Source organism: Rhincodon typus, unplaced genomic scaffold, assembly GCF_021869965.1.
Source record: "Rhincodon typus isolate 14 unplaced genomic scaffold, sRhiTyp1.1 hic_rhity00004829, whole genome shotgun sequence".
Lineage (NCBI taxonomy): Eukaryota > Metazoa > Chordata > Chondrichthyes > Orectolobiformes > Rhincodontidae > Rhincodon > Rhincodon typus.
The window spans coordinates 1-12,120 of record NW_025970467.1 but is presented as its reverse complement, the minus strand read 5'-3'; the positions used below and the strand labels follow the sequence as shown (position 1 = coordinate 12,120).

Here is a 12,120-nt window from a genome sequence, read left to right as displayed (position 1 = left end):
GTGTTCATCCAGCTCTACACCTTGTTATCTCAGGTCTACACATCATCAGGTTGCTGCCCACTAGGATACATTCATCAGGATAATCAATTAGATATTTGACTGGTGTAAGATGATTTTAGATTACTTGCCTTTTGGTTGTTTGTATGGTGTTGATTTATTTCTACGTGTTAACTTTCTTTTTTCAGGTTCCTCATCTGTCAATGAAGTCTGTGTACTGTGTTTTGATTCAGGTAGTTTAGGATAACCGAGGTTGTTCTGAGCTTTCGATGGCTTAGCATTATAATCTGCTAAAACAAATATTAGAAAAACATTTTAAATATGTAATGTCTGGCTTGTTACTACCTACTCTTGTGCACTCAAGTGTCCTCTCAAAGTTCCAAAATGTCTACAATATATGTGTAAATTGTGCTAGGTGCCATACTGGTGAGGGCTTTCATACACTGATGCACAGCATGCAAGCTGAAGACATTAATTTCTGTGCAACACCAATTTAACAACAGCACTGATACATTTGAGCTAAGCACTGCAGCTATTGCTCTCTCTTAACTTCGCAAAACCAAGTACACATTCAGCAAGAGGGTCACTCAACCACCACTGCCATTTAAAGGAATCAACAATTAATTTCAGATTGTTTGCTGGTTGAGTACTTCTAGTTGTTGCTACAGTTCAACAAGCATTTGGTGCTTGCTACAGTTATCCTAAGCATCAAAAGCCAACAGTGGGATTCATAGCAGATGCTGAAGAAGCTTCACTAATTTCAAGGCTTCTGCACAAACCACTCACTCCCAAATTGCGTATCAGTGGGCAGGCCCCCTGAAATGCAGCATTATTTGGAGAATGACAGTGGCCGTACAGAGCAAGCTGTTGGAAGAGTGAAAAGATGTAGAAGCAAAATTTACAGCAGTAGATCATGTTTTCTCAGTGTGTTCAGGAAGTAGTTGCACTAACTAAGCCTCAGTGAAGTGCCTGAGATTCAATAACAATGTCCTCACTGAAATTTGACACCTGCTGCAGGCAGAACTACTACACTGGGGCAAGAATTGTACATGACATGTTCCAAGCAGACCATATCTGGTACCTTGTGGTATTGGCCAGCCCTACTAAACTAACTTTATGGTTAGTTTACGAAGTTCATTACCACAAATCCTCTTTGAGTTTACTCTGTCTGGGCCTATCTGATGATTAGCGGTATAGCTTCCACCTTCATAGAGGGGCACTGTTAGATAGCAAGAAAGCTTATCGCATGAAAACAATAAGTACAACTACATTTGGTCAGTCATAATTAACAGGACTTAAGTGAACTGGTGTAGATATACTATAATCCTAGTTTCCCCCACAGGCTGACTGTGCTCAGTAGAATTAGTGTAGCCAAGAACCAGAAACAATACGTTAAAAACATTGAGCTGGTGACTAGCTATATTATGCATTTGTCTTCTCCCAGGCTGGGGTGGGAGATATTTGCAACATCTTGCCATCTGCTGTTGTGAAAGGGAGGTCACTAAATTTTTCTACTGAACTACCTTTTCTAACTACCTTTATCCTCTTCTTTCAAAGATAAGAAGGTGGAAAATTCCAGCCTTCCCAATGCCAATGTCTGAATGCACATTTGTTTTTTGGGTGCCACCTGCCAACACTGCCCTATACTAGAAGTGAAAAGGATTCCACTCTCTCAACGTCTATCTAGTAGCTGATCATAGGCAAAGAACATAAGAACTAGGAGCAGGAGTAGGCCATCCGGCCCCTCGAGCCTGCCCCGCCATTCAATAAGATCACGGCTGATCTTTTTGAGACTCAGCTCCACTTACCCGCCCACTCACCATAACCCTTAATTCCTTTACTATTCAAAAATTTATCTAGCCTTGCCTTAAACACATTCAGTGAGGGAGCTTTGACCGCTTCACTGGGCAGGGAATTCCACAGATTCACAACCCTTTCGGTGAAGAAGTTCCTCCTGACCTCAGTCCTACATCTGCTTCCCTTTATTTGAGGCTATGCCCCCTAGTCCTAGTTTCACCTGCTAGCGGAAACAACCTCCCTGCCTCCACCTTATCTATTCCCTTCATAATCTTATATGTTTCTATAAGATCTCCCCTCATTCTTCTGAATTCCAATGAGTATAATCCCAGTTTACTCAGTCTCTCCTCATAATCCAACCCTCTCAACTCTGGAATCAACCGAGTGAATCTCCGAGTGAATCAAGCAGGTCACAAAGATCAGGTATCCTGGTAACAGTCACGATGCTTTAATTCTGCATCTGTTTGCTATACCAATTGCATTTAAGCCACATCAAACCAAAAAAACACTGCTGTGGATGCTGGAACAAGCACAGAGGATGCCAAAGTGCCAGATCTGCTGAGTTTCTATCAGAGCAGAAGAGTTATACTGGGCTCAAAACCTCTAAACACAGTATTCCATGTTACAATTTTTCACCGTGACCTGGGTCAGATTTGCTTTTGACATGACTGTCGGCACATGTTCCAGCTACAATGCACCTCCATGCTTAGGAGGTACAGACTAGTTTTAACCAGTGTTGGCTATATTTAAGAAGTGCTTTCCAAGCATGATTGTGAGTTTCCTGCTATTGCTTGCAGTCCTCAAACAGCAGATACAGCACTGGCTGCATGAAGCAATAATTCAAATGGCCATGCAGTATAAAAGTTGCATGTTGCCTACATTACATTGGACAGGCATTGATTAATCATGTACTTTAATCCTGCATTTGTTTCTGGTAGTGCAACGATTGACCCCACTATGTTTTCCCTTTTCCTAATAGAGTAATTGCATTTAATATTCCCTACAAGGCACTTACTTCCAATAAGATAGCATTAGATAGCACTAAGTAGTCATAGCAGCTATTACACCATTTTAAATTATTTAAAAATTTCTGATAAATAAATACATATTCTGGGTCCAATCACCTCAACTGACAAGAGTGCTCAACTCCTGAAAAATAAATCATAACAAAGGATTCAAAAGCCAGACAACCACATGGAATTTGGAGTTCCAATCAGAGCCAAGCCATTTCAATCTTCCCCGCTCAGCAGCAGTGCTATCAGTATTAACTGAAAGGAGATGAAAGCAAAAAGTGCTGGAGAAACTCAAAAGGTCTGGCAGCTTCTGTGGAGAGAAAAACAGTTCACATCTCGATTGCGGTATGACTCTTCTTCAGAAGAAGTACAATATGACTTCTTTGGAACTGAAGAGAAATGCCGAAAAGTGATGAGATTTATGCTGTAAGGAAAGGTGGGGAACAGCATGCAAAACAGAAGAGGCAGTCAGGGGAAGCTTGGAGGAAATGAGAGAATAGAGATCACAGGTATCACAGAACAAAAAGCAAGGTGAATGGTTAGAGAAAGGCCCAGAGCAGGTGTTCACAGCAGAATACAAGTCAGTTGTGAACCAGGGGAAAGATGAAGGCCAGAGTTCATGATCTAAAGCTGTTGAACCCAGTGTAGAGTCCTGAAGGCTGTAAGGTGCATAAATAGAAAATGAGGTACTGTTCCTCCAACTTGCTATGGACTTCAGAGGAACACTGCAGCAGGCTAGGACAGAAATGTCGGCATCAGAGCAGGGTAGTGTATTAAAACGGCAAGCATGCGGAAGGTGGATGGAACTGAATCAATGTGTTCTACAAAGCAGTTACCAAGTCTGTGTTTGATCTCATCAACTAAGATTAAACTTCTCTCTTCAGTTATGAGGAAGTCATATCAGAGTTAATATTAACTAAGCTTATCTCTTTCCCAGCGCTACCAGACCTGCTGAATTTCTCCACCATTTTTTTTTCTATTTCAGATCTCCAGAATGTGCAATGGTTTGCCTTTGTGTTAAAGTGGAGGGATGAGCTGATTATCATGGAGAATTTAAGTGTAGTCTAGTGAACTGGAGTTCAAATTCCAGCATGGGAGTTTGAGAACTGGAATTCAGTTAAAACAAATGTAGGGAGTCAAAGACTGGCATCAGTAAAAATGACAATGAAGCTTCTGTATTATTAGTACGGTCCAATCATTTCACTGTTCCATAAGGAAAGGATTGCTAAAACCTTTACTTTACCTGGCCTACAATGATTCCAGTTTCACACAAACATGGTTGATTCTTAACCTCCTTTGTAAACATTTGAGCTGCATCAAATTGTTACATGTCAGTAGTACAAGCAGAAAGTAATAACAGAGCTTTCCATATCCCACAAATCCATAAAATTGGTCAGAAAAAAAATCATACATGGAATGAGAAGACTGCTGAGAGGACTAACATTTGTTGTCAGCCATAATTGTCCTTGGAAAAATATGATGAACCATCTTCTTGAGCCATTGTAGTTCAACTGATGGTTAAGAGGTTTCCAGGTTTTGCCAGTGTAAAGACAGCAATGATAGTTCCAAGTCAGGATGGTTTATGGCTGTAAGGAAAGCTTGCAGGTGTGAAGTGTTCCCAAGTGTTTGCTGCCCTTATCCTTCTAGGTGGTAGACGTTGTAGTGTTAGAAGGTGCTACAGAGTTAGGCATGGTGAGTTGCTGCTCTCCATCTTTTAGATAGAAAATACTGCTGCCACTATGGATTTGTGATGGACAGTGACTGTTTATGATGATAGACTGGGTGCCAAACAAGCGGACTCCTTTATCCTGGATAGTGTTGATTTACTGGACTGTTGTTGGAGTTGCACTCATCTAGACAAATGGAGAGCATGTCATCACACTCCTGCCTTGAAGATGGTGGAGACAATTTGGGGAGTCAGGAGGCATATTGTTCACTGCCGAATTTCTAGCTTTGGACCTGCTCCAATAGCTACAGTATTTATATGTCCGGTTCTGTTAAAGTTACTGGTCAATGGGATCCGCTAGGACGTTGATGGTCGGAAATTCAGTGATGGTAATGCCACTAAATGTCAAGGCAGATGGTCAGATTCTCTTTTATTGGTTGTGGTCATTCTTGGCACTTGTATGGCACAAATGGTCCTTGATAATTAATAGCATAAGGCTGAATTGTGTCCAGGTCAATAGCTGGGGAGTTATGAATGTATTGAACACTATCAATGAATGTCCCCACTTCTCACCTTATGATGGAGGAAAGTCATTGATGAAGCAGCTGTGAATAGTTGAGACACTACCTTGAAGATTTCTGTTGCAATATTCTGAGAATGAGATGATTTGCAATTACAACCATCTTCCTACTTTATACTTGTGACTTCAGCTACTGGAGTTTTCTCTGACCTTCACTGACCTAATTCTTGTTTGGACCCTATTTTATGTTAGACACCAAGGATATAATGAGTTGTATTCCAAGTAGTTCTGCTGGAAACCAAACTGAGCATCAGAGAGCAGGTGTATCAATGAGTAAGTATTACTTGATAGCACCGTCAATGACACCTTTGCTGATGACTGACCGAACAGCCCAACAGCATCTTCATCAGCCAGAATGGATTCATCCTGATTTAATGGATAGGATACACCTTGGGCAATTTTTCAGTGCTGAGTACTTTTCAATATTAAGCTATTCTGGAACAGCTTGGCTACAGACATGGCTAGTTCTGCTGCATAGGTTTACAGCACCATAGCTAGGTGTTGTCACGGCCCAGCACTTTTGCCATATCCAGTACCTTCAGCTGTTTCTTGATATTACTGTTAATTGATGTTATTGGAGTAAATCAAATTGACTGAAGACTGGCATTCAAAACACTACAGATCTCAGGAAGACACCAAAATGGGCTATTCACCTCAGCTCATGTGGCTGAATTGGTTACAAATGCTTCAGCTTAGTATTCTGCAAACAAGTGTTGTCCTACATCATTGGGGGATTGAGGTTTTTTGTGCGGCTTTCTTCTCCATCTATTTATCTAATTCTCCATCATCATTTACAATTGGAGTTGGTAGGAAATGCAAAGTGTCGACAGGTTCCACAAGTTCAGGAATGGTTAAACTCAGTCTTTAGCATGATATTTTTGCTGTTTAGCATACATCTAGTTCTGTACTGTGGCTTCACTAGGTTCATATGTCTCATTTTTAGGTATGGTCAGTGGTCTCCTGCATTCCTCACTGACCTGGCTTGATGGTATTGGTAGAGTGAGAAATGCTAGGCCATGAGGTTACAGATTATGCTTGAATAAAATTTTGTTGCTGCTGCTGTTTTCGCACAGTGCCTGATGGATATTCACTTTTGTGCTGCTAGATAGGATCTTAATCTCTCCTGGAACTGCGGTCATTTCACACAATATACGATAGGACTTAAGTCTGAACAATAATGTCATGGACAGGTCTGCTGCAAAGGTTGACTGGTCAGGATAAGATCAGGGAGAATCCTTTAGTGGATTCCACCATCAGCTGCTGCAGATCTGGTCATGCAGATATGAACTTCAGGGCTCAGCCAGATTGGTCAGTCATGGTGCTATCAAACTACTCTTCTTCGTGCAATGTTGAAATATCCACTTGGAATATTTTCCATGCTCTTGCTACACTCAGTGCTTCTTCACATCAGTGAACCAGGTGGATTTTTTTTACAACAAATCCATAGTTTCACGTTCACCAATTTCATGCTAGTTTTAAAAATTCATTTTCAATAATTGAACTAAATCCAGAAGATGTCAGAGTGGATCTGAACTTGAGTCTCTGAAGACCTCTGGATTCTTATTCCTGTGACACTGCTGCTACCATGCAATGATTTTATAAATGAGCAGTATCAAGGAGGTGGAGGATTTAAATGGTTCAGGGACGTAATTCGAAAGAATTGATCCATTAAAAATATGGCATGATTGCCCATCCACCACTTGAGACAGTGGTGTGAATGAGAGCACAGGCTCGTGGTGTGTGTGGGGAAGATGCCAAAGAGTCTGTGGATGGAGGAGTAATGTCAAAAGCAGACTCGATGGGCTGGATAGCCTACTTCTGTTCCTATGTTGTACAGTCTGGAGGAGTGGGTGAGGTGGGTCCACTGAGGAGGTGATAAACAAGATTTTGAATCCTATATCTGAGGTACTAAAATTAACTTATGTCAGTGAGGACCGTGGGGATGGGCAAGCATTACTTATGTGGGAATACAGGTGTGTGCACGTGGGCTCAAATTTACAAACAGCTTCAGCAGCAACAGCATCCAGAAGTGGATTGGAGCAATTGAGTCTGGAGTTTCCATGAATTCCATTAGAGATTCACATTTGCTGAAGAAGGTAAATTCTTTCTATTAAAGAAGGTATGAGGACAGAAGTTCTGCTTGGGTGTTGCCATGGTTGCAGCAATCTCGTTCAGGCTGAGTATGTGGCTGGGGAGAAGATGGTGACAATGCTACTGAGTGTGCAGTAAGGAGTGAAAATGATGTGAGGACTGAAGTACATTCCCAGTGTTTGGATGAATTGTAGCAACAAAAAAAGAAACGGAAATGCAACGAAAAGATCTGCAAAACAAAACTTATGCTTGTCAATTATTAGCAGCCCTCACAAACCCAAGTGCCCAAAACATAGCTATGATCCACATGGGAATATTGACAATTTGACTACAAATGACAATAGAGATAACAAGGTGTAGAGCTGGATGGACACAGCAGGCCAAGCAGTATCAGAGGAGCAGGAAGGCTGACGTTTCAGGCCTAGGATCTCTGCAGGTTTATCCATCTACTAATTCACATTCTATTAAAAAAATTCATAAAATTCCTTCAGTATTCATAAAGTTAAATAAATTATACTGTTCTAACATCAGATGCAGTGAAGATTTTTTTTTAGTTTATTTAAACATATTTCTATCTCAAGTTGCACCTGATCTTATCACAGAATCATTGAATCCCTACAGTGTGGAAGCAGGGCATTCAGCCCATCAAGTCCACACCAAGCCTCTGAAGAGCATCCCACCCAGACTCACTCCCCCTACCCTATCCCTGTAAACCTGCATTTCCCATGGTTAATTCACCTTGCCTGCACATCTTTGGGCACTATAAGCAACTTAGCATGGCCAATCCGCCTAACTGGCACATCTTTGGACTGTGGGAGGAAACCAGAACACCTAGAAGAAACCCAGGAAGATAAGGACAGAATATGCAAACTCCACACAGACAGTCGCCAGAGGCAGCAGTGCTAACCACTGAGACACCGTGCTCTGGTCATTATATTGCGGGAAACCTAGGAGTTGAGAGTGAACATGGCTCCTTCCAATACCAACAGAAATCAACAGTCCATTTAACCATTTATTTATAATTCAACAGCTTTTCTTAATTGTATTTAGCAAGTTGCTGGCATTGGAAATTCTATTATCATACTAAATAAGCACAAACAACAAAATCGATCTCTTACTTGAAGGTCCTGATGATGCTGCAACAGAAGACTTGGAAACAGCTGCCACTGCCGCCAACGAAGATGATGCTTCTGTCCCAGAGGTAATCCCCAGACGTAGCCTCGTTCTTCTGGTCCGGACAATAGTAGAAGATTCACTTGCCTTGCCATTGGCCTGAATAACAGATGTTTTCATACTTGTTGATCTGACAGGCATAGATAAGGGTGAAGAAATGGACTCCTCTATCTTGGCTTGGGGTTTTAAAAACCTTCGTTTCCTTTCAGGGCTGCAATTAAAACATAGATTGTCAGCAAATATCCATAGATGAAAACTTCACACCTTCTTTGAAATATTTTTCTTTTTCAAAATTATTCAAGGGAAGAGGTAATTGAATACCATCTTACCCTCTTAACTCTTGTTACAATAATTAGCTAAGTAAAAGGCAGCAACTAATTCAAATTCACACCATTGTTTGTTTGAGGACAGCGAATCCAAGAATGATCAAATGCTAATTCACAAGAATAATTATTCCTAACTGTGTCTTTGTATTTATAAAGTGCTCCTTGGTTTGTAAATTTTTGGTAATTCAAAATCACCAGAATGAATATGTTGTTACAACTCCACCAGCAATATCAATACACCTACCAACAAAATCACAGGATCTTAGGGCACATTCAGCCATCATGCTTCTGTGAAAGAACTGTCCAATTTATTTTCACACCCTTGTTCATTTCTCAAAGCCCTCAAATCCTTCCATTGGCACAGTGGTTAGAACTGGTGCCGTGATTCAAATCCAGCCTTGGGCAACTGTCTGAGTGGAATTTGCACATTCTCTCCGTGTCTGTGTGGGTTTCCTCCCACTTTCCAAAGACATTTAGGTTAGGTGGATTGGCCATGCTAAATTGCCCATAGTGTCTGGGGTGGGAAATGCAGGGATAGGATAGGGGGTGGGTCTGGGCGGGATGCACTTCAAAGGGTTGGTGTGGACTCGATGGGCCGAATGGCCTGCTTCCACACTCTAGGGGTTCTATGACTCTTCTAATATTTTCAACATTCTCTCCATTTGTCACCAACGCAGAGTAGGTGTAGTGTGTACCACCTACAAGATGCACTGCAATAAATCACCAAGGCTTCTTAGGACAGCACCTTCCATACCCACAAACAGTAGCACTGAGAAGGGCAGATACATGGGAACATCACTACCTTCAAGTCACTGTATTGTCTACGTCTGGGGTCAAAATCCTGGAACTTCCTTCCTAGCACTGTGGATGTACTGACACACCAAGGATTGCAACAGTTCAAGAAGGCAGCTCACCACGACTTTATTGAAGGCAATTAGAAATGGGTAATAAAGGCTGGTCTGGCCAGTGATGACCACATCACATGAATGTGTAAAACAAAATCTTACAATGAAGTACTGATAAACATTTTTGTGTCACACAGAATATTTCTGCATTCCACATAACTTTAAACTGTCACCTTTGACCTACAACAGCAGCATTAAGAAAATCTTTCCAAAATAGTGAAAACGATTTGAATACTTTCAAAGCTTTATTACATGACTGCGACATGCATGAACAAGAACAATTTGCTAATACATTGTCAGTAGAATAGGGTGAGAATAGGTTAACAGTTCATCAACTTGTGGCCACGTACATAGTTTTGTTCAAAACATCCAGTCTGCGTCTAGAAGAAAACAAGCTAATATCGGATCCGCATCCTCAAAACAAAACCACTTTCATGCACACGGTACCTAATAACTGCACGGATAGTGCAAGAGATTAATACTGCAGTTTATGAGCCGTTCTTTAACTTTCCTGTATTAACATACCTCGATGCTGCACTGCTCGAGGGAGAGCTACTCCTCCTTCGTTTCCGCCTTTGGCTGGAAGCCTTCTTTCTCGAATAGAATCGAACTGCTGCCTTGTAGTCAGAAATAATGGAGCTCATGTGTTCTTCAAACAATGCTGACAACCGTAAACTCATACTATAGATCTAGTGAGAATAAACACTTAATTATGAGACTGATTTAATGTAATATACATGTCCAATTAATTGTCTAGTTAACAAATAATGCTCTAGCAATAAGCTCAACAATTCTTGCCAGTCCATTAGATTACTTCAGGGATTTATTAATTATTCTGTTTCACAAATACAATGTTTCTCAAACAAGGGGTGACAATTCCAAGTGAGATTCCAAGACATGGAGGAGGTATATGCCTTTGCATCCAGAAGGTAAGTGGATGGTCAGCTGACAGGTCTGGAAAAGGCCCACCCCACAGTAATAAAGTGCTATGGTCAGGCTATATTGATAGATAGTGGGACTTCTGCCCTCACAATTAAGTCATCCCACCCCCTGGAGCCAAATCCTGCAATCCTCTGGCAGTGTCAGAGCTCCGTAAATGGCAATGTCAGGACTGCATGTACGCTTCATATAGGAAATCTGATAAATTCCAGAGTGAGGTAAATCAAGGGCGCTCAATCAAGGGGCCTTTAATATCTCAGAGAAGGAAAGGAGGGGGGCTGTGAGGGAATTTAGGGGCTGGATTCTGTATAATAGGCTCATAGGAAGGTACAGGGGTACAATCTTCTCAGGGGTGCCACTGATGGGTCAAAGACACCCCTTTCCTTTTCTTTGCTTTAAACGCAAAAAATGTCAATTTCTGTGCTTTGCCGACAAAATTAAGGCATGGGCAGTCTAATAGCAGGGTTATTGACCTTCAATACTTCTTTACATATGGTAGACAGTTTGTCAATTTCAGTAACATGGGGTTGAGTGTGGGTGTGAACGGGAAGTTGGTGCTCTGGCCACTTGGAAACGCACTCAGCAGAGGCATGTACTATTCAGCTCTGGTTACATCACATCATCACCGATTTATATCACATCATCACTGATTTATGGAACTTTGCTGAGTTCTACAACTCCTTCATAAACGGCATTTTTTTTGCACTATTCAAAGAACAGCAAAGTTCTCCCAGTACACTGTCTAATGTTTAAGGTTCAACCAATATGTCACAGATTAGCAAGTCAGTTATTTCATTTATTTTGGATAAAGTGGTCACCAAGTGACCATTCTGCTTGCTTATATTATAACAAGGTTGCATTCTAAATAAATAAACTGTCCTTCCTTGGCTGAGAAGCACTTTGGCAAATCCTCACATCATTAAAGTATAATTTAAAAGTATGTTTGTTCTTTCCACTTCAGAGCAAATACAACCTGTGACCTGATGTCACAGCCTAAAACATTAGTATCAATCAGCATGGCTTTACAGTTAAAGATACAAGAGTTGGTTAGTTCAGCTGACTGGATAGCTGGATGGAGACGCAGTGATGCCAACAGCATGGGTTCAATTCTCATAATAGCTGAGGTCATCATAAAGATCCCATCCTCCCAAACTTGCCCCTCACCTGAGGTGTGGTGACCCTCAGGTTGCAATCACCACCAGTTGTCTTTCTAACGAGTGACCAGCGCTATGGGGATATGGAAACTTCACCTTTAACAATTAAAGGGCTAAAAAATTACAATTTCCAAGAGTTCCTATACAGTAGTGTACACATCCCTATGGAGAGTGACAACTTATTTTTGTCTCAAGAAGTTCAGTGGACTTTTGCAGAGGTCAGGGTCGGTAATTGAGTTGTAATGCTACTTCCCCTAGATCCAGGGGAACAGGTGGAAGTCATTCGGCTATTTTTCTAGACATCAAACAGCTTATCTTTTTACTGCCAATTCTTTGCCTTTTGCCCATTTCAACAAGCAAGATATATATTGAGAAAGGGTGCAGTTGGTGGGGGTATTGAAGAGAGAGAGAGACAGAAACAGAGAGAGAATGGGAAAGAATGAGTGATTATTTTAGACAACAAGGTGCAGGACTGGACG

At 41.3% G+C, this 12,120-nt stretch overlaps 1 protein-coding gene across 1 annotated transcript; it reads right to left on the bottom strand.

The window, feature by feature from the left end:
• Window positions 1-128: 128 nt before the first annotated feature.
• On the bottom strand, window positions 129-10,237 carry LOC125481992 (PH-interacting protein-like; the record flags this gene model as incomplete). The annotated part of the gene is made up of 3 exons (XM_048593961.1): window positions 129-287; window positions 8,263-8,528; window positions 10,074-10,237. Coding segments are annotated over 3 exons (589 nt in total), but the record flags the coding sequence as incomplete, so codon positions are not given.
• Window positions 10,238-12,120: the final 1,883 nt, after the last annotated feature.